General features: G+C 43.0%; 2 protein-coding genes and 3 non-coding genes across 5 annotated transcripts; all 5 read right to left on the bottom strand.

Annotated features, from left to right (window-relative positions):
• Positions 1 to 2,351: 2,351 nt before the first annotated feature.
• nppcl (natriuretic peptide C-like) lies at positions 2,352 to 3,506 on the bottom strand. The gene is made up of 2 exons (XM_070966484.1): positions 3,323 to 3,506; positions 2,352 to 3,147 (listed from the first exon to the last, which is right to left on the bottom strand). Exons 1-2 carry the CDS (start codon positions 3,419 to 3,421, stop codon positions 2,851 to 2,853), a joined length of 396 nt encoding a protein of 131 aa, XP_070822585.1. The 5' UTR covers positions 3,422 to 3,506; the 3' UTR covers positions 2,352 to 2,850.
• Positions 3,507 to 5,920: 2,414 nt separating this feature from the next.
• On the bottom strand, positions 5,921 to 25,025 carry ncapd2 (non-SMC condensin I complex, subunit D2). The gene is made up of 32 exons (XM_070967393.1): positions 24,843 to 25,025; positions 24,224 to 24,343; positions 24,066 to 24,141; positions 23,923 to 23,981; positions 23,650 to 23,825; positions 23,022 to 23,167; positions 22,342 to 22,469; positions 22,103 to 22,226; positions 21,855 to 22,002; positions 20,391 to 20,588; positions 20,174 to 20,308; positions 19,994 to 20,081; positions 18,989 to 19,199; positions 18,741 to 18,859; positions 17,550 to 17,750; positions 17,290 to 17,464; positions 16,913 to 16,997; positions 16,642 to 16,778; positions 15,154 to 15,286; positions 14,862 to 14,937; positions 14,548 to 14,763; positions 14,283 to 14,443; positions 12,271 to 12,382; positions 12,034 to 12,157; positions 10,418 to 10,573; positions 8,545 to 8,722; positions 8,371 to 8,465; positions 8,080 to 8,160; positions 7,334 to 7,517; positions 7,074 to 7,242; positions 6,863 to 6,982; positions 5,921 to 6,220 (listed from the first exon to the last, which is right to left on the bottom strand). The coding sequence occupies exons 2-32, from the start codon at positions 24,339 to 24,341 to the stop codon at positions 6,138 to 6,140; spliced, it is 4,212 nt and encodes a 1,403-aa protein (XP_070823494.1). The 5' UTR covers positions 24,342 to 24,343; positions 24,843 to 25,025; the 3' UTR covers positions 5,921 to 6,137.
• On the bottom strand, positions 19,629 to 19,924 carry LOC139334539 (small nucleolar RNA U85). The gene has a single exon (XR_011602382.1). It is a non-coding gene; the product is annotated as a small nucleolar RNA U85 (small nucleolar RNA).
• Positions 20,810 to 21,117, bottom strand: LOC139334541 (small nucleolar RNA U85). The gene has a single exon (XR_011602384.1). It is a non-coding gene; the product is annotated as a small nucleolar RNA U85 (small nucleolar RNA).
• Positions 23,250 to 23,570, bottom strand: LOC139334540 (small nucleolar RNA U85). The gene has a single exon (XR_011602383.1). It is a non-coding gene; the product is annotated as a small nucleolar RNA U85 (small nucleolar RNA).
• Positions 25,026 to 25,293: the final 268 nt, after the last annotated feature.

The raw sequence follows: 25,293 nt of genomic DNA, 5'->3' as shown, positions 1-25,293 counted from the left end.
GGCGTGTTCGGTCTGCTTGAGTTCGTGCACCCGCTCAAGCTTTTATTCGTAAATGACTAAGACTGAAAGAAACTGAATGCTAAAAAAAACATTTGATTGAAAGACAGTTTGGTGAAAGTACTGCACTCTGTGATGTGTCTTTAGTTTTAATCGTGCACAGAATGACAAGCCCTGGATGTGTCCGTGCTCTGAGTTCATTTTGACTCTTTTGCGAGCAACAGTGTTTGCATTTGAAGAGAAATAACTCCACAAGACGGTAAGAATGATAAATCAAAATAATGAGAATGTCAATTTAAACCAGAAGGTTGAATCCTTTTGGAAATATCCCCCTGGCTGCACACTGGGCCTCACCAGCAGGTACTGTTGACAGTGAATTGAAAGCATACCCATTGCAGGGTATCCTGACACCACAGCAGACCATGAAGGTGCAAGACACTGGCTGTGTAACTTGACAAAAGGTGACATTCGGTGACTTGTATTTTCCGCCTCAGCAGATCATGTGGTCATGTGTGTTTTGCAGCAGGCTAGCAGACATGTAGCTCTGCACTACAACTGGACAGTGCTGCTGTGTTTTATGGCTGCAGTCCAATCGTCCGGGCATAGCTGAACTACCACAATCCTGAGTGCATGCCAGTGTTGGCCTCTGGTTTTCAGCTTAAGGTCAAAGAGGGGAAGTAAAGGTCGGGCTAAGATTAGATGCTGCCTGGTTAGTCAACACTTGGTCCATGTTGTACTCTCAGTACTGTAAATGCTGCCTCATACAGATCACATGTTCTTTCTACATTACAAGAGCCAAATTCTACCCACTGTAGGGAGGGAAGTGAGAAGCCATGGAATAAAATATCTGGGAGAATCATTACTTAGCTCATTGTAAAGGTCACTGTAAGATCACAAGAACATCTGTAATCATAACATCATTTAAACAAAATTCCAGCAGCATTTCTGTAAATTAGTGTTATTTCTCAAAGGTTATATTCCAGTTTACTTTATCAGAAAGTGTCAGAACAACAACATGTATGAGCTGCAGTGTGGTGATCTATGCACCTCTGGGTGTGCACGCAAAAGAGGCCTTTAACTGGATTTACACAACTTCCAGTGCAAAGTCTACAGGGCAACTGTGTGTGCTGAGGAGCAAATGAACACATGGTGGAGTGAGACTGCCATCTAGTGTTGTAACGAAAATCTTTGAAATTTAATTCAGATTTACCCACTGATGCACCGACAGGTAATCTGTAACAGTAATCTGTAACAGTCTTGATGTTCTGAGGTCCGTCTTGATCTCAGAAACAGCAACTGTCAAAACACCTCAAGGTGTATCAAGCAGTTGTTTTTGGAGCGTTCAGTCATATCATGTGATCTCCATCTGCAGATAGTCTGTACACAAACACATGATCACGTAATCTGGTTCAAAGCTGAGAGTGAACTGTAGTCCAATTTTTAAGCCGACACGGACAGGAAGTTCCTGAAGGACCAGGCGACTGATTTCCTCAATCAGCTTCTTATTATGATCATGAACACACAATTTTCTGTCAAAGATAAAACAGTTTTTTTTTCCACATTTCTGAGAAATTTCTCTCTGCTCTCCTCACTGGTTTCATGTCAGTGGGTCAGTTAGAAATAGGTGATGTCATGTACTTCTGTGCACCAACCAGGATTTAGCAACATTTCTACCAGAATCTGTTGACAGTCAGTTTATCAGTGTTGTCACATAAATCCTAAAAATGTATATCCGCTGAATATCATGTGATATGATTGAAAGCTCCAGAACAGCTATTAAATGTACCCTGAGATGGGGTTGATTTGTCAGTTTAGTGTGTCTTGATTTGGTCCTTTGGGCTTTGCTTCCAAGTTAAAAGAATTGATGTCCTCAAACTGGAAACATTGCTGCTACAAAGACTGCCAAATGTACGATTGCATCACATTTATACATACATATGTTATAAATATCAAGTGGGTTATTGTATGAGATTATCTGTCAAAGGCGCCAATATATTTATTTCCATTTCCCTGCACAATGTTTCAGTATTTTTGCCTTGGGAACTTGGCTGTAACGTCAGAATGAAATCAGTTTTGGACGCTGCAGAGGGTTTTCGTGCATTCACTTATTAGGATTGGCCAACCATACTCCAGAATGATGTGGGAAGAAATATAACTTCCTCCAACAGCCATTGGATGACTTAATAAAGCACCAAGAGTTTAAAAAAACATATCTGTCAGGAGAATTTGAAGCTCCGCTTCGAAGGACAAATTGAGATGACGCATGTAAATAGAGAGTCTACAAACTGGGACTGATGTGTGGGACAGGAGTGGACGTTGAATCTCGCACTTAGACAAAAAAAGCAGAACACAGCAAATGTCAAATCCATTTATTCATGCAAATCATAAGTAAACATAAAAACAAACAGCAGGAATTACAGGTGCCATCATTTTTAGATATCCACGTCCATTACACCTGATGTTACACACAGTCCCCTGACCAAAAAAACACTTTTACATTTACTGTACGCAGACACAGCTAGAAACACATAAAGTGGCATTTTACTTAAAAAACAAGCCCGACAACCAAAGGTGATCATTTGATGTAAACACAGCTCACATGTTCTAATACTCAGTTTAATACTTACACATGGCATAAACTACAGCTGCTGTGTTAAAACAGCCACAATCGTGTGAAGCGTCTGATCTATGGTACCTACGCTGGATGAAACCACATTAGCAATGCTGCAAGTTTACACCATACTACATGTAGTGTACACGCATGTAAACACCCTTCACTGCACGCCTTTGCATGTGCGCTCTTCCCCTTATTATACTCTAAGAAGGATGCCACCAGTCTTTAGTTCCTCTCCACTAACAGCCCAGACCGCTCATGGACCCGATCCGATCCAGTTTGAGCCCAAAGCATCCTCGGTTCCATCCCCTCCTTGACCGGTCTGGCTCTGCTCGCTTCTGATTGGCCATAGCCCCCTTCAGCAGGCGCAGCCAGGGGGTCTCAGCCTGTGTTTGTGCGTCAGCCCATTTGGGGTACTCTGCTGCTTTGACCCCTGAGGAAAAGGTGGACTGCTCCTCTGGTTGGCTGTTCAACAGGTTCTCCAGGTCGTCCAGGGTCAAAAGGTCATTGTAGCGTTCCAGAAACTGCTCCATAAACTCCAGGAGGGGAAAAAAGATTAAATTTAATTGTCAGGGAGTGTACGACGGAGAATAATTCAATCAGTCATACATTTCATTACTCTCTCCTATTCTTTCCTGCTCTCGCTCCCTCCTCCCCGTCCCCTCAATCTGCTCTTTTCCTCCTTTTCTATCCATCCCCCTCCCCCCATACCTGCACAGCATCAGGAGAAGGATGCAGAGCGCGAGCCTCCGTGATCTCCAGGGGTGTCAGGAGGAGCAGAGTGGCACAAAGGAGCACAGGACACAGCATGGCAGCAGAGATGGTAGACAGGAGAAACTGGAACAGGGGGGCTGAAAATGCACTGGATGCAAATACAGACACGATTATGCTGAGGAATGCACAAATATACACGCTGTCAATATAAAACACTGGTTGCGAAAAATCCTTGATGGAAAATAATGCGAGTACTCTTGATGACATAAATTAGTAGTTTGAACTGTCAAACATCTTTGCAGACACTGTTTCACCAGCCCTCAATCTGAGTCAATCTGTAAAGGAACTACTCATTTCTATTTGTATATTAAACCGGCACCACACACACAGACATTGTTACAGATGAGCGACCCAACAGATGCATTCAGGGCGTCTAACCGGAGCTAATTTGCAGCCCCTGTCCCCATTTAGGCTTTTAAATCTAAATGACAACAGCCAAACAGAATCAGGATGAATTCATTACATATTATAATTATCATGTAAAGATTTCCTTGTTAATTCAAGAGGAAAACTTTGCTGCATTGAACAGTTCCCAATGTAAGGACCAGTTGGTGTTTCAAAAAGAACTAGGTTTCTTTTCATTTCAATTTATCACAAAGTTTAGATTTTCTAACTTTGTAATTACACCTACAGTTGCTTGCAGATGTACGTGTGTGCGGTATGATACATTGTGATAAATATTTCAATGTACAATAACTATGAAATAAAGAGTTACATACAAGTATCTAAGCATTTATAAGAAAATGTGAGGTGCGCTCACCTGTTGTCGCTTTTCTCTCAGAGCTCTGGGTGTCTTCTGCTCTCACAGACTCTTCTCCATCGCCCTCGTTCTCGGCTACCTCTTACTTGTTGGCACCTGCTGGGAGCATCACTATCTCACTCGGCTGACTCCTCCTACTCCTCGCTCCGTGATGGAATTGAAAAGGATGATTTTCTTCCTCTTGCGTCTGTCGTCTTGGCAGGAGCTGAATGTTGGGGCATCAGCTGGGATGCTGCAGAGGTTTTGTAGAGTCAGAGACGACCCCCCCCCCACCCACCCACCCACCAACCCATCCATCCACCCCCGCCCACCTCATCTTCCTCCTCTTCATCTCCTTTTCTTTGGAGTGATGTCATAGCCTCGGAGAGAGCGATTGTCATTGCCAAGGTGAATGTGAGCACTGTGAGCCATACTGATGCCACTCTGTTGCACAAAGCCAAGGTCAGAGGGCAACAGTCAGCGAACGCGCCATCAATGAGACCAGGAAGTTATGAAGTGAACTAGCTGGAAAGAGTCATGCGTTTTATGTCACGACTTAATCTGAATTATACATTTCCCATGTGGTAACAATGCCCCCTGTGCGGATCAGCCTCCCTCTCTCTCCTTTGTCTCTGTGGTCTTTCCCAGCAAGCACTGACCTCCCCTCTCTGTTGGGTAAGTTACAGTCTGTCAGTGCCATCTGCTCCCTGTACCCCCTGCCGCCAAATTACAACACTCACAGGAACTGCACGATCCAACACACCGGCCTCAAAGTTCAGCAGCCTCTGATTATTTCAAGTAAATAAACCCCAGCAATTACAAGTGTACGTCAGACGCTGGGCATGCAATCGGGGAATATCTTTTTTTTTTTTAAATTAAGGCAGCCCCTGTGAGCAAAACGTGTTTTCATACCGAGCAGGAACAAGTAGCTCAGCTTTGTACAGCAGTGAATAAAGTTCTAAACACAGCAAATTTACTCATGTTTGCGCACTTTGCACCCACTCGATACGTTTAACTCAAATTTGTCCACAGATAAAACCTAAGTGCTGCTGCAATCATACTGTTAGCCTGTTGCTGGCAAGTGTCTTTACATAACATATCAATCACATGTACAGAAATGCACCCCTCTCATCTTTTAGGAGAGGACGTGTGGGAGAGGCAGTAGGCGAAAAGGAGAGAGATTAGCAATGTGGGGAGGGGAGGGAGGGATGGGGGGGGGGGTTAAACTACCGTGCATGAGATGTCAGTGAAGAGAGGAGAGCTGGAAGAGGAAAAGTAGGCAACGGAGAGTAGGAGGAGGAGGAGGATGGGAGGGAGGCAGAGAGCGGAGGGAGACCTACAAAAGAGATTGATTACAGGAGAACAGAGGCGGCCAACTAGGCAACAGCAAATGTGTCAAACCGAACAAGACGGGGAAAAAAAACATGGTTGTAAATAAACAACACGCAGCCACGCTCGCTAGTGAGGAACGGCGTGAAAGCGTCTCATCGGATAAAGACTGACATCTGATATGACGGAACATGTTGTAAGAAAGGAAAAGAGGGGAAAATGAAGTGGAGAAGCATGTGGGGTAGTAACACTGTCTGGGCAAGCTGTGACAACCCATTAAACACTGCTGTCCAAACACATAACACAAGCAGACACTCAAAGCTGCTTGTAATGATGGCATAAATTTACTTGACATAAACCAGCGGATACCCAACCCTTCACACATTTGTGAGTGTCAGCTCGGGAGTTTTCTTCAGCCTGAGAGGCCGATGAGTGACGCAGCTCAATCAGAGACAGACAGCCGTAGACCTCATGTCAAAAACCAGAACCAGGTTTATTAAAGACATCTTGCTTGTATGTCACCAGAAACGTCATTGGACTACTTAAGTTTGGTGCCAATGTCATTAAAAACATATATAAAAAGATTTAAAAACATAAAATGTATGTTAAAAAAAATGCATCTTTTCAGACGAAAGATTAAAAAGGAAACAGAAAAAAAGACAAAACAAAACAACAGACGACAGATCAGTTTCTGAGGCGAGCTCGTCGGGACGTGCGGGCGATGGGTGTCGTCACTTTAGGGGTCTCGCTCTCCGCCATGACAGCATCTGATGAAAAAAACAAATGGAGGTTAGAGGTTGAAAAAGCAAGAAAAGTCACGGGCCTTTACCCTGGTGTTTTCTATCGAACCCATCGGGAGATCTTGGATTAGTGCTGCTGCAACACACTGCTCACTTTTAGGAGTAACTGAGGTACAACAGTCCTAAATCTTCTTTGACAGGTTCCTCATGTGGTTCCGCTCAGTGCTCCCAACACTATGAGCTTTGCCGTATTGATCCAAAATATATACAGTATTACTTTTGTGGCAAAATAGCACATAATACCACCAAATGAACCCATTAATCAAAATAATGAATCAGAAAAATAATCAAGTGATTATGATTTTCAGGCAAAAATGCCAAATAGTGCCTCGTTCCAGCGTCTAAAAAGTGAGTTTATGTTGCTTTTCTTTGTTTTGTGTGATAGTAAACCGAGTGTCTTTGGGTTTTGGACAATAAATAAGCAATTATGACCGGCATTTGTGGGCATTTTTACATTCAATAGGCCAAACAATTAATGAAGAATAATACAAATTGGTAGTTACATCCTTTAGTAAATGCTTCATATTATTTTAATGTATATTACATGAAGGAAAACCATGTTAAATTCCAAACAACTGATGAGAATGTTATTTAAATGTCTGCACTCACCCTCTTCATCCTCCTCTTCATCACTGCTGAAGGTGATCACAGGTTTCTTGGACTTGCGAGATTTCTGAGGCGTCACATAACTGACACTGCTGTGGCCACTGACGGAGGGCTTCGCTTGACCTGTAACAAAACCAGGAAAACATCCTTCTCAGGTTTCTCTGCATGCACGTTTGCAGATGACCCTTTAAAGTGAAGTCCTATGAGCACTGACCTCTCTTTGTCCTGGGACGGCCTCTGGTGGACTGAGGCGTACACATGACCGTCTTCTCAGTGGACTCTCCTTGTTTCTGGTTCTCCTCATCCATCTCTGGACTTTCTACATTCTCCAGCCCTCGCGTGTGAACCGCAGTCAGCCGTTTTTCAAATTCGTCCACATGGGCCTGGGGGAACATGGAGCCGCCATCAGCAAACACAAAAGATAACATCAAGATTCAAAACCCATCTCGCCGGAAATGGAGACGCATGTCGCACCTTAAACTGGGGTTTGGCCCCGCGACGGAGCTTGGCGGTGATGGAGAGCAGAGGCTGGTAGACTCCAGACTCCGTTAGCTTGTCGCTGTAACACTCCCAGCATTCCTGCAGCCTCTTGAATCCACGCTCACACATGGACAGCAGAGACAGGGACATGGCCAAGTCGCACCACTGACGCTCCGTCCTGAGGAGAGAAGCAGGATAAGAGTCAAAGCAATTAGGGACTAAACCTGATTAGGAACTATGTGAAATGCATAGAAATTCTGGATCCTAAACATAAGAGCTCATTACTCATGAATATGGCTTTGCCCTGGCATTTGGACCAAATCTCATTTTCCAGGAACCTCTTGTATCTAAATTCACTTTGCCATTGTGTAATATAAAACGTCCTTCCTTTGAGTATGGATGAAGCATGAGTCAGAGGCAGACTGAAGCCTGGCCGGGCCAATTGTTCTATCTACATTCCTCAACTATATAGGACGACAGTTTCCATGACAAAATGAGCGAATAAGATGTCAGTGTGTGTGATAGGTGAACTGAACTGTGAACTGTAATTGTCTATCTCTCCTCACACAGAAAACACCCACTAATTACCCACGCATCCACCCCTACATCTCGCGCAAATGAAATACTGCAGGACGGACTCTGGAATGAGCAACGAAATATAAAGGAAAAAAAAACACACATAAAAGATGCAGGTCAAAGGTGTGAAGATGAGAAGAAGGAGGAGGTAGAGATGTACTCACTTGGCTGTTCTAAAGCGCTGACACAGTTTCTCTACCAGAGACTCGGTCTGCCTTTCTTTGGTGATGTAGGAGAATAGCTGTCTGAAAGCGCACACACACACAAACATAAGCACAATACAGCATCCAAACAAGCCTCTCAGAATAGCTAAGCTGTCAACTTTCTTCTCGAATGCTTCTTAAACAAGTCACGACTTGTCCCGAGCCTGCTGAGTGCTGCTCAGTGTGGCCAAATCCTCTGTGGACAAAGGCAGCAAACTGGACGAGACGCATGCTGAAAAGCCATCAACTCACTTCATGATGGTATTGAAGTCCTCCGAGGTCATGCCTCTCTCTGGGTCGGACAGGCGACTGATGATGTCTGGGAGCAGGTTGTAGATTGCGTTGTCCTGGTGGGAAGCACCGAGATCAGTTCCCGATCCCAATTATTCAGGCTCTATTCAAGTGTGTGTGTGTGTGTGTGTGTACCTTGGTGGCCAGCTCATTGAAGAAGTTCAGGGCCAGGCTGGTAATGTGAGGCTCAGGGTCAATTAGCAGCACAGCCACCTCGCTGACTTGACCTTTGACCTTGAGCACATCCTTAAGCACCAACTGAGTAAGAACTGTCACAGCTGTCTGCCTCACTGAAGGGACCTCGTCACTGAGCCTAGAAGAGAAGAGGATGTGAAATCACTGGCTAATTAATTTTCTACCTCCCCTGTAACGACAGTCTGCAGCCATCCCAACAGCTGTGCTTTGGTACAGTGGTGCTTGAGATGAATGCTAACATCGGCAAGCTACCGTGATAACAATGGCAATGTTAAAATACTGATACTAAGCAGGTATAAGGTTGACCATGTGCACTATATTATTTTAGCATTAGCATACTGATATTTGGCTATTAGCACCAAACACAAAGACCAGCTGGGGTTGATGGGAATGTCCTCTGGGCTTATTTGCAAAAAAGTATTCACATCACATCCTGAAGAAGCAGCTGAGAGTCAAAGTCTTAAATAAATAAAGATAATGAGGAATATTGAAATATGTCGCTGGTTTCAGCCTCTGGGCACCATGAATGTCTGTAAAAAGTGGACCAAAAGTGGTGGACTGACAGAAACTGCCAGTCCTAAAGCCACAGGCAGAACGTTACTGAAACCAAACGACTGTCACAGCCTCAGGCTGAATACAATGGGATTGGACAAGCTGTGGCAGGGCGATCTGATAGGATTCTGGGACCAATTTAGACTTACCCTCACCCAAAACCACAGAACAAAAGAAACTCATTAACCATTTCTCATTTATGCCAGAGAGCAGGACTCCTGGCAGAGGATCAGACACTGGTACATGGCACTTCCACATGCCAGTGTAGGAGCTTACAACAGCAATGAACAGGGTAATTAATTCTTAATGCGCTTATCAGGAGGCTCCAGGACAGCAGCCTTGAAAACAGTGGAGGTGTTGGTGTGTGGGAGACAATTAGGGGACTCTATGAAATGCTTATCAGGTAGAAAACATTAGAAAGGCAATGACGCATAAAAAAAAAGAATGTTTTACATGTCCGGAACACCTCAATGTGAGCATTATCTACCATTATAATTAAAACCACACTTTATCAACTTCAGCTTCTATGTTGTCTGTAGGGAAACAGCGTGACTGTGGAGAAACCATTAAGTGTTTTTAAAATGAAAGCGTGAACCCTGGTAAAAACCTTTGACTTGACTCAAAATGATTCCCTTCTGCTCACCCAACGGGTCTGTGTAATTACACACTAGTCACTGGTTCTAGTCACAATCTGTAACACACTACTAATTAAGCTGTTCACTGGCTAAAAGTTCCCTCGTCTGAGGCGGTCCAAGGCTCCACCCCAGGTCACCAGTGCAGGTGGTTTTCTACTGGCCATGAAGCTCTGACCAGATTCTGTGGCAACTGAATACAAGGCAGATATCAGAGTTTTCCCACATAGATCCTCTCAAAGTTTGTTCCCCCCATTAAAAAGTCATGATGGAAAGAGTAAACTTTTCCCATCATGTGGCTCGGTGGAGCATTGTGACAGCCGTAACACTTCAGTGGCTGAGAGGAACAACACACTGAGACATGGCGGTGATGGTGGTATCCGGATGAAGATGGCTCAAATGTGCGAGCAGAGGGGGAAACATCATTGACAGCACACCCACTCGGCTGAGCCATCAGGCGTAGGTTGTTCCTCAGAACACAACAAATCTACGAATATGATGATAATGTGCATTTAATTGGAAAACAACCACTTGGTGCGGTGGAGTGGAGATGATGAGCATGAGCTGCTCCTGTGACAAATTTATTTCAGATTGCTGCACTGATTTAACTGAATAAGTCATGACATTACCTGGCATAGAGATTCTGTGTCCAGGGCTCCAAAATGTTTGGAAAACGGACGGTGAGGTCTCCCAGGGCTATGATGGCATTCGCCCTGACCACGGGAAGAGCAGAGCGCTCCAGCACCGTGAACATGAGACGGATGTTTTCCTCACACGCTGATGGGCTGACGGAAGGGACAGAAATCACAGCATTGAAAAGCTATATAGGACATTTGGTTTAAATAACGTTATGAGTAGAAATGTTGTATATGTAAGGCTGCAACTGACTAACATTATTATTAGAGCTGCAGAGTGGGATTTTTACACACAAATTAAAATCTCTTAAGTTCAATTTGTTGTTACACAAAAGTTTTTCATCAAACGTATCTTCTGCAGGACAGTCTCCATACGCAGCTCTAACATACTGGGTAAAGTGTGTCTGACCGACGTGACTCTCGTGTCTGGGAAACGCTTGTTTACGATGCTCGAAATGGAAATGAAACGTAGCTTTTTCATTTTTTCCAAAAGAACAGCTGACTCCGTGCACACAGCCACAAAGTCTTCTTCATCTGCTCATGTGGTTGCACTTCTGAGTTTGTTGAAGTGATGAGCTCTTGCTAGCACGCTGTCTCTCTCTGTCTGAGGACCTCTTCTACATGAGTATGAGTGTGTGTGTGTGTGTGTGTGTGTGTGTGTGTGTGTGTGTGTGTGTGTGTGTGTGTGTGTGTGTGTGTGTGTGAGAGAGACACCAACACATAGCAGCATAGCCTTTTTTCTGTTCAACAGTTTAGGCGCTGTGAAAATGAAGCTTATCATGCATTGACAGTGTTTGTGTAATTACTCTAAATGCCAGTAGGGGGAGACAAAGGTTCCACACTGCAGGTTTAATCTACAGGTGAGTTCCTTACTTGAAGCGTTTTATTGTTTGGCAAATAAAATGTCAGAAAACTGCAACAAATTATGTGCCACAATTTCCCAAAGCCAAAGCTGACACATTCAAAATGCTGTATTTGTACGACCAACAGTGCAAAACACAAAGATAATAAGTCACTATAAATGTTTGGCATTTGAAGTACTTAGATTGATTAATCGACTATTTTGATCATTAGTCGATTGACCCAAAGAATGAACCTGCAACTTTTTCAGCTCTACATGTACACCCTATTTATTAGGTACAGCTAGCTAAAACTACTGCAATATAACACAACAGTCCTGCAGTAATTCCTACCTTAATGAAGGTCATGTTTTTAATCCTCTATCATAAAATCTGGTGAGGGTGCCTTTAGTCACTATGGTGCTGTTCTGAGATCTGCTGCAACTGTATCTTCTTATAAAAGCGGTCCTAAGACTTTTATTATCTTAAGACTAAGACTAATGTTTTTGAATGCTTTCCATAATTTACTGTGAAGCACAATGAGTTTACCTGTGCATGAAACGTGACTGACTTTGGAGAGGTGTTGATTCAACTTCATGATCATGTTGGAGGTTGTACTGCCGGCATTTTGTCTCAACATTATTTCCTTATACAGAGAGTTGTGTTTTATTTAACCTATCCTCACTGATATAATAAGTAGACAAAATAGCAGAAACACCCATCAGTATACTGTATATGGTGCGACAACACGGGAATAGGTAATGTGTTTACCTTATCATCATGTACTGAGAGAGTGCCAGGCAGGCAGCAGTGGTGAGCTGTGGGTGGGAATAGCGTCCTGGGGAGCTGCAGACTCTCACCAGCAGGGGAAGGAATGCACACAGCAGGTTCTCCTCTAAAGAGGCAGAGCGGGAAGGATGGGGATAAAATGTTTAAAGAATAGATGAAAACACTGAGTTGGTTTTAAACGTAGCTCATAAAAACCCAAGACAAAGGGTTTCTTATTACCAGCGAGCAATTCAGTCTCGCAGATCTTTCTGATGAGTTCAGCTTCCGTATCCTCGGCAGAGGCGCCAATCAAGCCCAGCTCCTCCTCCATAGCACTTTCATTAGCCGCTTGCTGTTGGAAAAACATAAAAGCTTCACAAAACAGACGCTTTTCTCTCCAACGCATCACGGGAGCTTTCTGGTTGGTAGCACGCTGCTAATGGCACGGTCATGAAGGATTTTGTTTTCCATTGGTTTCTATGTGGAATGGGCCTGCCTCTTTTGCTGCACACAGAGTTCAGTCTAATTGTGCTTTAAGACGCAAAACCTCGAGGTTCTCCAGTGTCAATCCAGTCTATCTCGAGAAATGTCATTTGATGAGCTAAATCCTCACTAAAATCCTCTCATCCTCGAGATGAGATACTCTCTGCCACTCTCTGTTTCTGCTTAGCGAAGAAAAAAATCAGAGTAAATAATATAACAAAAACTTCTCGTGCTAATTAAGGAGACATTTATCTTCCTGTTCCCTGATGGGCTGAACAATTATGAGCCATCACTCATCTGACTGCGTCACTAAAATAAATCTCATCTCGTCATCCTGCTGAGACCGATGATTTTCAGCACACGGGGGGTTGTTTTGACTTCAGTGGAACATTAAAGAGTCTGCAGAAGAACTTATAAAAACAGGGAACTGACATTTAAGCCTGACAAGCTGAGACACCTGATCAGAATCCAGTAACTACAGTAAGCACTGAAATGGGGCTGCAGCTAATGATCATTTTCATGAGTGATCATTGTCTTGATTAATAATTGTTTTGTCTATTAAATGTCATGTCATTTTGTCATTATTAAGCCAACAGTCTAAAACCAAAGATTCAGTTAACAATAATAGACAGAAAAGCAGCAAATATTCACATTCGACAAGCTGGAACTATCAGATTTTTGCTGGAAAAATGACTCCAGCGGTTAATCGACTGACAGAAAAATAAGGAAGAAATATTTTGACAATCAACTAACAAATTTAGCTCTATATTTAGCTCTATGTTGAATGCCATTTCTCAGACGATAGTCTAATTGGGTAGCGCATGACATCTACATACTTAAGCTTTGTTCGTGCTCGTATGAACGTCTGCAGATGGAGTGTGAGCTGAGGACACACAGAGGTGTTGTAATACTGCAGTAATACTCAGCTGCATGCTCTGCTATACAGCTCCTCAGTGCAGAGGAAGAACTGTAATTGACTGTTGCCATTCTTTAAAAATCATTAAGACACAATAATAGTGAAACTACATAAAGTTATCTAACTACTTCTTTATCAGTATTTGTTGCAGTCATGTTCTCAGTTGTATTAAAATGAACTAATGTCATGTTCTACAGATGACAAAGTGAGGGGAAATACCGAAAAACAGTTTACATAAATACATGTAGTGAAGATCTTGAAAGGAATTTAAAAAAGTATTAAGTGTATTTTTGAGCAAAATATAAGTTATCACTTTATTGACATGTATGATTCCAGTGAATAATTTCCAGTGAGAAGCATGCTGTCTTCACTTAGAGACTATTTTTACAGACATGTACAGAGGAATGATAGAGAGCTTCATCACATCATGCAACAACAATCACCTGAGGCTCAATATCAGCAAAACCATAATGTCTCAAATATAGACGACGCTGCAAAGGGTCTGCAAATTGCAAAATGTGGATGCTTCAGGCATACCTTCAACGCAGCAGCACAGAAGATCTGTACAATCAGCAACCCAAGATTAGTGCCACCAATTCAGTTTCGGACAAAATGTGAAATATGGACACAATCTCCCCTTCTGTTCCTGAGTTATGGTGCTAAATAATGGCCAGTCAAGTATTTTTGTTCTGTTGTGATTGCATTTGTGTGACAGTTGCTATAGACACAAAGAGAATTTCCAACAAAACTAATTAACTTCAGCTAATGTGCTACTTCATTTCAAGGGCTTTGAAGCTGGATTGTTTTATACACCTGTACAGGTGGTATATACAAGTTTCTGCAACCTCATTACCTTGGCTTTGCTGGATGGGCCCTTCTCTTTTTCCTCCCTCTCCTCTGTCTCCCCTCTCCTCCTCCGCAGTTCAGTGCTCACACTGCGCTCAAGGTGAGACACCTGCCAGAAAGCCACGCAGCCACACAGAGCCAACAGCTGGGCCAGACAGACACAGTTCACTGCAGGACAGAAACACGCACAGACACATGTGATTAAGAGCGTGTTGAGAAAGCAAAGAGCACCGGCAAAGGTTAAACTGTGTTCATGGAGCTGCACAACCCACCTTGTTCACCTTGCTCATTGGACTCTTGAGATCCATCTTGCATTTGGCCGGCATCCTTGTTGATTTCGACACCTTCTGCAATCTGATCTTGTAAGAGGCGAGCGCTGCGCTGGAGCAGCCGGGAGCACAGCTGGTCAGGGGACTCAGCCAGGAAGTAGATGAGACGGACAGCCTGCTCCATGAAGCTCTGCCAGTATGGGTCCTCCATCACCACACCTGGAGCAAGTACCAACAGACGCAGTCAGAAACAAAGAGATGACTAACATGAACAAACAGAGTATTCCTCAACAAAGGACACATCCGTCTGAATTTACCTTCAGCGATGGCCTGTGTGAGGCAGGTGAAGAGCTGGTGTTCCTGGGGCAGTCTGAACGGAGCGCCTTTTGATTGCTGGGGGAAATAATGCAGTCCATGATGTTAACATTGTGTTGAAGCCCTCTCCATGTTTATATACTCAATATCTACCAAAAGTCTGTTCTTCCCACCTCTATAATTAAAATGGGCCATAATAAGGATTCAGACAGCAGCAAAATGGAAACATAACATGAATTAACTGTAATAGGAAATGATGAGGGTTAATGTCAACCATGGTTTGCGCCTTCTTACCCTGACGTGATCAGTGATGCTGCAGATGGTGATAACTGCGTCTCTGGCCAGAAGAAAGTCTTCAGTCACCTTTTCTCCGAGAGCCACAGAACAAAGAGTGTCCAGATTACTGAGGACCACCTCCCTCTCGGCCCTGTTGGACACATACATTCAAAATACACATTTTTAAACAGACGCCTTAAGTCTGTGTTTTACATTCTCAAATGATCATGTGATTATGCAAAGTGAAATAACAACACCTCTGACCTACATCACCCCAACTGCTGTGTGCTGGCCTTGCCAGTGCTAGGCTGTTGCCCAGATAATGCGTGTAGGAGGATGGGTTAGGAGAAGCACGTAAGATTTAATAGGTTATGAATGCTGTCGGCTGGATGAAGAGAGGCAGCAGTGTGGGTGGACTGCAGATAGTCTCTCTTTACTCTCTTGCTCGCTCACTCTTCCCTACAGCAGTGCTGTCTTTGAGGTAGATTGAGGGGGAACACTAAAATATATATATATTCAGTGAAATGCACTGGCAAGGAGCCTAGTTATATGGTCGTGACTTCGATTACAATGACGAGGAGCCGAGGCTGAGCTTGTATTCTGACTAATGAGAGGATTTGCTGAATGTCAAGTAGCTGAGGCAGGACCAGAATGTAGAAGGAAGCTCCTTTATGCGGCGTACAATAATATCACAGATTTTACATAAGGTTTTGAAAAACTGTTAAGTAAAACAAACTATCAGAAAGGTACGAGGATGGGGTTTGTTTTATTTTCTGCCAACAGATGAAACCACGTCCTGTTCTTATAGTTTGTATCTGAATCTGAAAAATCTCATGTTTGATTTTTCTCAAAGGGTGTTAACACAGGAGTGTATTTTGCCGTGAAATTATCTGATCATGTCAGTTGTTACTTCTTCCATAAAAAATATTAATATGCAATAAAAATGATGAAAATATAATTTTCCCCATTTGCAGCAAAAATGAAGTTTATAGTTTAGATTTCTGACAAGCCATTCAACTGTGACTTCCACCTGACCGAAAACATAAGTGTCTAATTATTATCTGATTATTATCTAATCAGTGAAAGTGAGTTTATTCCTACTCAGTTCTGCAGAATTGGACCCGGATATGTTCACAGGTTCAATAAAGTAATACCGTCGCTTTAAGACGCAATGCATTTTCACACCCATAGAGTTTAGTACAAATTATTAAGGGAATATAATTAGATTTTAGACAGTCACATGTAAATGAAGCTGAGAGAAAGGGTCATTTGGTGTTGCAGAAGTATCATAACTCAGTCTGAAACACACCTCAGCAGAGCTCCATTCAAATCTGCTCTCACGAGCCACTTGGGCCCGCTCCTCCAGAGCAGAGAAGAAACTTTTTCCAAAATAACAGCCAGTCAAAGGCAAGAAAAGCTACGACCTCTCCTCTAGCAAACTTGCATGACATCTCTTATTTATCGTGGCATAAGAAGATTGTTTCTTCTGAAAGTAGTCTGTCTTACCGTGCAGCCATACCCAGCAGTAACACTGCAGCTCGCCTTTGTAAGCCAGAGGTTTCTCGTTTGCCAGTAAACCTCTCCCACAGCACCTGCACGACAGTGGACTGGAGATTGCTGCTACTGCCAAAGAACTCCTGCACCTGAAGAAACCACCAGCAACATGTTTACAAGGTTACATACATGTATACTATAGATTGTATGGCTGGTACAAACATGTCCCTCAGTATTCTGCATAGTTGTGTTCAGAAACGTGAGAGTAATAACAGTTGCTCACTATTTCCTCAAGACATTGGATTGTTCCCAGAGATGCATCCACCATCAGTTCAGACAGACTGTCCACAAGAGTCTGGGCTTTCATCCTAATGAAAGATGAGACAGCTAATTAAGAACACAAAACAAATCTGTCAAAAGTGTTTTTAGGTTTGCTTGCGTTACAATATGGCATGCCAGTAATTTTGACCATCTACGCATACTGCGAGATTATCGAATCATTTCATGGTATGTTCTGTGGGCACCTTTCAGCCAGTCCAAATTATATTAAATAAATGTAGAATTAGCTGACATCAGACAGACTAGAAGGGGATGGATGTACTAGTTTCATAAATTAGGGCCTTCCTGTTTGTCATGTGTGCATGAAGCACTTTCACAGACCTGATGGTGTCTCCCTGAGGGTTCAGATAGAGGCGTCTGTAGGCCTGAACCACAGCATCTTTAATGGCAGCGTCGGTTGACCAGACCAGAGGTAACATCTTCCTCACCCCACTGATAGAATTGGCGACGCTGAACTCGCATACGGTCACGCAAAACTGCACGGCCTCCTGGACCACTAGAACCAAAGACTTCAGTTGACAAATGCAAAAATACTGAACATGTTGGAATAAGTTTGCACTCTGGTGAACACTGCCTTCTACCTGAAGTAGTTTTCCAATAGAGCATGGAGTTGATGACAGAGATCGCTCTCTCCACTTGTAAAGCGAAGGTTTCTGTGTCTTTCAGGTACTGCACCAACATCTCCTGCTTCTTCAGCTCCCCATCCTCCCCCTCCTTCTCCCCCTCTTTCTGTGGGGTTGGTGGTAAGTTCTGGCTGATCTCAGCGGTGTCCTCCTCAGAGCCTGAAGTGGGGATGGAGGAGCAGGCATTTGTTAATTCCTTCGAGGGTAATTACAGCCAATAAAAATAATAAGAATAAAAATAATAACTGTAATAACATATACCATATTTCCAGATGAGGGAAAACAGGGATTCAACCAATAAACCATTTTCCACTGCTGCTCCATCTAACAATTAAGTTTAATTTGTTCTCTTCACCGTAAGGCTTTTCATGTGTGTAAGGAGAAATGTTAAATTTACATTAATGGAAGGAGTACGCCATGAAATTCTGATTGCCTTTGCACACCAGTCTCATTTTTGCAGGGCCAGTGTATATTAAACATATAGTATGTATAGTAGAGTAGAAAGTACACTTGTACAAAAATCACACTTGCCTGCTGCTACATTTGTTCTTCAACAGCACTTTGTTCCCATGATAAAACTGGCTTCTTAGGTGTTGAAAATTAGGAGTGGCGAACTTAAATAATAATAATATAAATACAGGTAAGTGCTGTTCAAATCAATAATTTTTCATTGTGATGAACACCTGAAGTGCCGGATGCCAAAGCAGTCCTAACACAGGGGCTAAAATCCAAAAAGGCACATCACATGTCTATTTCATGTTTATCAACGGATGTGAAACAAGCTGTTCACTTGTTTTATGTAACTTTTCGTAGCAACTCAACATGTGTACCTGGCATAACTGCACAACTGCAGCAAAGCGTTGGTGGAGGTTGTGTCACACACAGTCATCTAGTGTTATGAAATATATTACGAATGAGACGGCTGATTTGAGAAGCGTAGTGTTCTTTGCTCTAAAATACGTCCTCTACTCTCACAGACCAGTCAGTTTTAATGAACTGACACGAAAGAAATTCATTTCAAATTATCTTTCAGTTGAGAGGAAATATAGAGAAGGGAGTCTTAATTGTGTTCCGTCTGGCTTCCATTAAGACTCACATCAGAGAGCACTTTTGATGAGCGTCATCAGATGAACTGAGCGCAGGCTTTACCTTTGAAAATCAGAGCCAGTGTATACATTAAAGTCTCAGGGGTGAGAGTGGACAGAGAAGCGAACATCTCAGATTCAGGGAAGCAGGTGTGGGCTCTGACACAAAGACGCACGGCGTTCCTGTAGGGGAGGAAAAAAAGTTTTACATATCAAATTGTTGGCTAACAGGCAGCGCAGAAGAAAAAGATCCTTCAGGTGGTGACACTTTAGTCAACTTCTACCAAGGCCAACACTGGTGATTAGCATCACCTGTACTTGTTGACACGGAGGTACTGAGCAATCTTCACTGCAGTTGCTCTGTCGTCACCTTCCTCCTCATCTTCCTCCACATCCCTGTCTTCATCCTCCTCCTGCTGCTTCTCCTTCTCTGCTTCACTTGTGGGCTCGAGCTCCGTCCTGACAGTGACGAGCAGCTCAGGCTCCATGGCGGCCCACAGCTCAGATGCTTTAATCACTGCCACTGCCAGGGGAGAGGGAAAGGAGAAAAACAGGAAAAATAAGATACAACAGCTCAGGTAATGTCCTCTGGAGTGCTACTGTTTGATCATTCTTTGTAATGTTTTCCTTGTTTGTCATTTGGGAACAAACAAAATCAGAACCCTAATGCTGAAATGCCATAATTAATGCTTCAATCAAGCGATATTGGAAATAAGCAGTGATTTCTGTTATTAAATTCTTCTCGCTGCAGTTGATTTTGAGTTTTTGTGAATGCTTCAAATCTTTTGGTAACTCGTTACTTTTGACTAAAACCAAATCGAATTCTAAAAATGAACTCTAGCACTGCATAAAAATCCAAAATTAAATGGCTGAAAGATACATGTGTGAATTTTAAGACAACTTTCTTCAGGGACAGACGTGGTCTGCTGGGTTTAAATGAGTTTCTGAGCTTCGCCCTCAGATTACCAAAGAAGCACCTCATGGCTGACTGAACGGCAAAGAGAGCTGGTTGAACTCCTTGCCTCTTATACACACACACAACCACACACACACTGTCAGCTTCATCCCAGTGATTACTCCACTGTAACTTAAAGGAATAATTTGGGGACAAGCCAAATCTTTGTAGGCAGGCCCTTACAGCAGAGCAGGAATCCTTCTCTACACTACCAAGATTACCTGCCAGTCAAGGCAAGAAGACACCAGCTCTCATTCAGTAAGCTCGTATTTGCCTTGGTCTCATCATGGGGCAAAACATGACCGAGCATGATGTAAAATGAACATGTCATTTTTTTGAAAGATGACAGGGTTCACCCTCACCTGGTGCTTTTCCTTGCAGTTTCTCTTTCATCTCTCTGAGTTTAGCCGTCTCTTTCTCCAGCGGTTTCTTCAGATCTGCACTGCTCAACTGAACAAAACAAGGGCATTTTGCATTGAGATGGTACAATCTGAAGAATAATGTCCGCTATTCTGGGTTTAAATTACATTACTTTTGGTTACCTTGCAGCTATAGGGGTTGTGTGCAATGAAGGCTGCCAACAACTGGATGGCACTCTTCACTGCATTTATAGATTTGTCCATCAGTCGTCCCACAGCAAGCTCCATCACCTCACTGTACCTACACAGGGGCAGTGCCTAAACAGAGACAATTTTTAGTATCAAGGGATGTTTTAATAACATGCGTTTACAGATACAGGATAAGTCAATGAAAACATACTTTGCTGTTGACGATGCGTGTGTACACCTGCAACACACGTGCCCTGACATGGGAGTGTGTGTCATGCAGATGTTCCTGCAGTGTGTCAAAGAAGCGGTCACGGTCAGCTTTACCAGACTCGTCTAAGCCATCACCACACAGGACGCGCACAAGGATCTCTCCCAGCACCTCACACACAGCAACACGCATTGCATGGCTCTGGAAAAGAGGGGGAAATGAGGAAGTCTGCATCTAATCTTGTCCTTGTGTCAGTAAAATTATGATTATGGACTATTTAGCAATGATCTATGTATTATGGTATTTCATGGCAAAACAACAATAACAGAATGTGCATGTGTGCGTTCAAATGACCAGAGCAAATAAAATGGAATATTTGAGTATAAACACATTATTTTGTGTCCAGGTGAGTTTCTGATATCTGCCCTCAGATTACCAAAGACACAACTCATTGCTAACTGAACAGCAAAGACAGCTGAGTGAACTCCTTGCCTCTTACACATTCACACAGACACACACACACACACATACACACTGTCAGCTTCATCCCTTTAATTACTCCACTCTGACTGTAGAAGCATAATATAGGTCGAGCCAGGTCACTGTAGGCAGGCCCTTACAGCAGAGCAGGAATCCTCCCCTGCACTGCCAAGATTACCTGTCAGTCAAGGCAAGAAGACACCAGCTCTCATTCAGTAAGCTCGTATTCGCCTTGGTCTCATCACAGGGCAAAATGTGAACTGACCGCTGAACTTAATTATCAATGTGTATGTGAGTGCGTGTGTGGAAGAAACATTTGTATGAAGAATTGTAGCGTTTGTGCTTTTTATTCCAGCTTTTTGTGTTGGTGTTGAGTGATACATTGCTGCATCATCATAGCAAAGCTTAGAGGAATAGGTGACCTGCACCTGAGCAACAGAACTTTTGAACACAAAAAAGGCAGAAATTCATACTTGAGCACTGACACATTACTTTTTGCACTTCGAGTTCCTTTTTGAGACTCACATCATAACCAACACCTGGAGACTAAATTTTATTGGATGCTGTGAAGTCCTTGCCAGAAAATGTGTACAATAAAAAGAAAGTGCTCTCTTTTGCATCATCATTTTTAATGTGTTGACATTTTTGCACAAGCCAATCACATTTATGAGCCTCACAGCTCAGTTCTCCCCAGACTGGCAAACCTCCCTAAACCTCGACACAGAAAGTTTGAAGGGCACAAAGAGCAATGATTTGTAGGGAATGGAAATCTCCCAATGCAATCAAGCAGTGTGTGTTCTCACAGGGACCCTGTTACTCATGTTCAACCACAAATGCCACCATAGCGATCAGTCATTAATATTAAGATGACTCCTTTACATTGTCATCAGCGTTTATGCCACATCAGTACCTAATTAGGACACCATTCAGGGGCTGTAAATTAATAATTCAATGTTAGGGGGATGAACATGCTCAAGTGTGCAGTACCTCTCCTTCCAGGTGCGTGATGAGCACACTAATGTTGGGGATCAGTAATTCAGGTACCAGGGCACTGAGTTCCGAAAGAAAGGAAGCAAAAGCTTTGACTCCTGACCCCTCCCTAGCAAGCTCCTCACTGGACCTCTGACCAATCTCCCTACAGGAATGAGAAAAATAACAAGGCATGAACATGAACAGAATCACAAAGAGGAGTGCTTGTTGGAAACTTAATATGCACACACATTATGCATACTGACCTTATTACTTCTCCTATGATAGCCCTGACTCCATATTCTGTGCTCCACACAGACACTGCCTGAGCAAACACAGATGACAACTGCTCGAAGTGTTGCAGCAACTGGATCACCTTTACACTTGCACCTGTAAGGGTTTAGGGAGAGAATACACTAAAATCCACGTTACTGGAACCCAGATTCAGCTATGTAAACTGAATAACTGAGGTCTTGTGATGTCAGAATGTGACTGATAGACTCACCCAGGAGGTGATTGTACTTCCTGATTAGCACACCGAGTAGATGGATTATACAATCTCTGGTGGGTTTACTCTTGACGTGGCTGATTGTTGGGTTCTCAAGCAGTTTGTAGCAGCAGCAGGTCACACAGCTAAAAGGCAAAGGGGACAAAACAAAGGATTATAGACTTGTTCACGTTGTGGTGTGGTAAAACCTGCATGAAAAACAACTTGAAGCCAAGATTAAATTCTACCGTTTCCACACAAAGTTCTGTATTAATTAGTCTGTGTGATGGTTCTTGAGGCTAAGCACTAAAAAAGAACACTGTTTTGTGTGATCTTTTGCTCAAAGCTGACATACTGACAAGAGAACTGGAAAAAATAATCTCTTCTGTAGGAAACATTCTCTGCAAATCCTTTCTGTTGAAGGTAAAAAGCTAGCACTGTGAAGAAGTGTTCACAATGGAGGCACTGAATGAAACAATTTAGCACAGCTTCAAGATCATCCAACCTTATTGGTTCGGTGTGACATTATAAATGGAAAAGCAAACATCATCTTCAAATAAGTTTCAATTAAGGCGACACTATTGTCAATGCTGGGCAGAGATCCAGAGAAAAGGTGGGAAATTACACCAATTAACTGAATTAAGACAGATAAGACTGATACTGTGCTCCTGTTCAGAAATTCCTAGTCAGCAGAGTACCTGATGAACTCCTCCTCCACCAGGGAGAGGTTCCAGAGAGAACGGATATCCAGCTGGAGGAGCTGGACGAGGGCCTGCAGCACCTTCTCTCTCTCAGTGTCCCACTGCAGCAGTCCTTCTCCGCCAGCTTTGCCTTTTTTACCACCCTGTGCAAGACATGCAAAAGCTGATAAATTTGATCAGTTAAGCTTCATAGACACTGGACTCAAAGCACTAAAATACAACACATGCCCTCAGATTACCAAAGAGTAGTTCATACCCACAAAACCAACTATATTGAGACTATAGCCTCTTGCCAGCTGATACATGTACATTCATACAACACACAAACAAACATTCACACATTGTTTGACATCTCCCACATGTCCTGTCCCATTGTTCTTGGGGACAGAGGTTGTAGAAGGTGACAAGTTTACTGTGGATGGGCCCTTACAGCAGTGCAATAAAGCTCCACCACACTACCAAGACTACCCATCTAACAGCAGGCAAAAGACAACAACCTCTTGGTTTAACTGGATCATAAAACGTGCCATGATCTCATCAGTGGGCATTTAAAATGGTTAAACACAGAACAATTGACTGCAACAGTCATTAAAGTATTCCTTAGCTATGCCTTGTATAGCCATACCTTCCCGGGTGCTGTGATAATGCTCTGTCTGTGGGAGTCACTCTCAAGGGTCTCGGTGAGTTTGCAGAGCAGGTACACACTCATTTTAACTGCATTAAGTTTCTCTTTGCGTTCTGCAGCTGGCACAGAGGTGGAGGCGAGAAGCTCTGGCAGGGAAGCAGCTAGGCCACTAACCACTGAAAGGAAAATAAAATCCAGATAAAGTGTGATCACCCCAGCACATCGAGGTTGTATTTTTGTCAATTTAAATATAGAAACATAAAAAGCTCTAACCTTGTACGAGTAATTCCAGAGTATCCTCTTTTGCACCCAACTCCACTGAGTTACAGCGCCTTAAAATACAAACACAGTAAGTTTGTACAAATACAGCTCTTAATAGCAATAACTACAGCAAGCTACATATGAACAGTACTTACTGTAGGACGCTGTAGCCTGTATCAAAGTGTTCCAGTATACACAAAGGCCCCCGGCTTCTCAATGCTGCCTTGAATTCTGTGTGAGAGACAAAAACCTTTAGCCCAAATGAAAATGTAGGACAAAACAGCTCCAGAACTTGTACGAATTCATTACTTACTGCTGAGATAGGATGGCAGCTGTTTTGGGGGCACCACATCCTGGACGACGTACTGGTTGATCCCCTCAGTCTTCAACAGGTCATCGATACACACAGGCACAATAAAGTCCCACGACATCTCTGCGTCAGGAAAAAAACAAAAAGAGAAACAAACAAAAAAGAAAACATCAGATTAGTTTGCGTACAACGTTAACAACCTCAAGACTATACTACAATGTGTGGCTGAAATGTGTTTACATACATAGTAACGGTAGGATCTTTGATCATCATATCAACAAGTAACTTAACGATAACGAGAGATATTTTGGTCCCTAGCTGGGAAGCTAAAGGGCTTCATAAAACGTCTTACAGTTAATAACACTAACCTAGTCGATATTACCAACGTAGGAAAATTTAACAAGCCTTTCTATTAACCAAAAAGTACAGCTTTGTTGTTGCGAATCAAACAAGCCGAACAGCAACCCTGGCCTCGTAAAATTAGCAGGCTAACTAGCGTTAGCTGGGCTAACGCTGCTGTGTAGCTGAACTAGTTGGCTGTACTTTAAGTTTGTAACACAAACGACTGCAGCTAAACTTAACCAACAACTTCATTTTACTGACTTAGAAACATAATGCTTACCCGTACTGCCTGTGGTGCTGTTAGGCACAGATTTAATCCCTGAAGACAAAGACGCAGTGCGCTTTATCTACCGTCTACAAGCGGTTGGAATCCACTGACTTTCAAATTTGTTTGTACATCGCGCCAAAGCACTGGAGTTCTGACGTCACATACATGCGCCCTCGTTGCCAGGTAGTTTCACACAACACTACCACCTACTGGAGAAGGATGGACACTACAGCACGAGGCCACCAAGACCATTGTGGTGTAATTCAATTCAATATTCTTTTATTAGTCCCACGAGGGGAAATTCCAATCTTGAATTGTTGCATTTAATAACTCGTTTTCTGTCTTGTGGCTTTGCTGTCATGTGAACACACTTTAGTCCCATATTTTTAACCCTATGAGTTAGAGGCTTTGCCCCCACCCCACTTTGACACATACAGCCAAATGTAGACACCTGAAACTCCCA

The sequence above is a fragment of the Chaetodon trifascialis genome, chromosome 7, assembly GCF_039877785.1.
Source record: "Chaetodon trifascialis isolate fChaTrf1 chromosome 7, fChaTrf1.hap1, whole genome shotgun sequence".
NCBI lineage: Eukaryota > Metazoa > Chordata > Actinopteri > Chaetodontiformes > Chaetodontidae > Chaetodon > Chaetodon trifascialis.
This window is presented reverse-complemented; position numbering and strand designations above follow the sequence as displayed.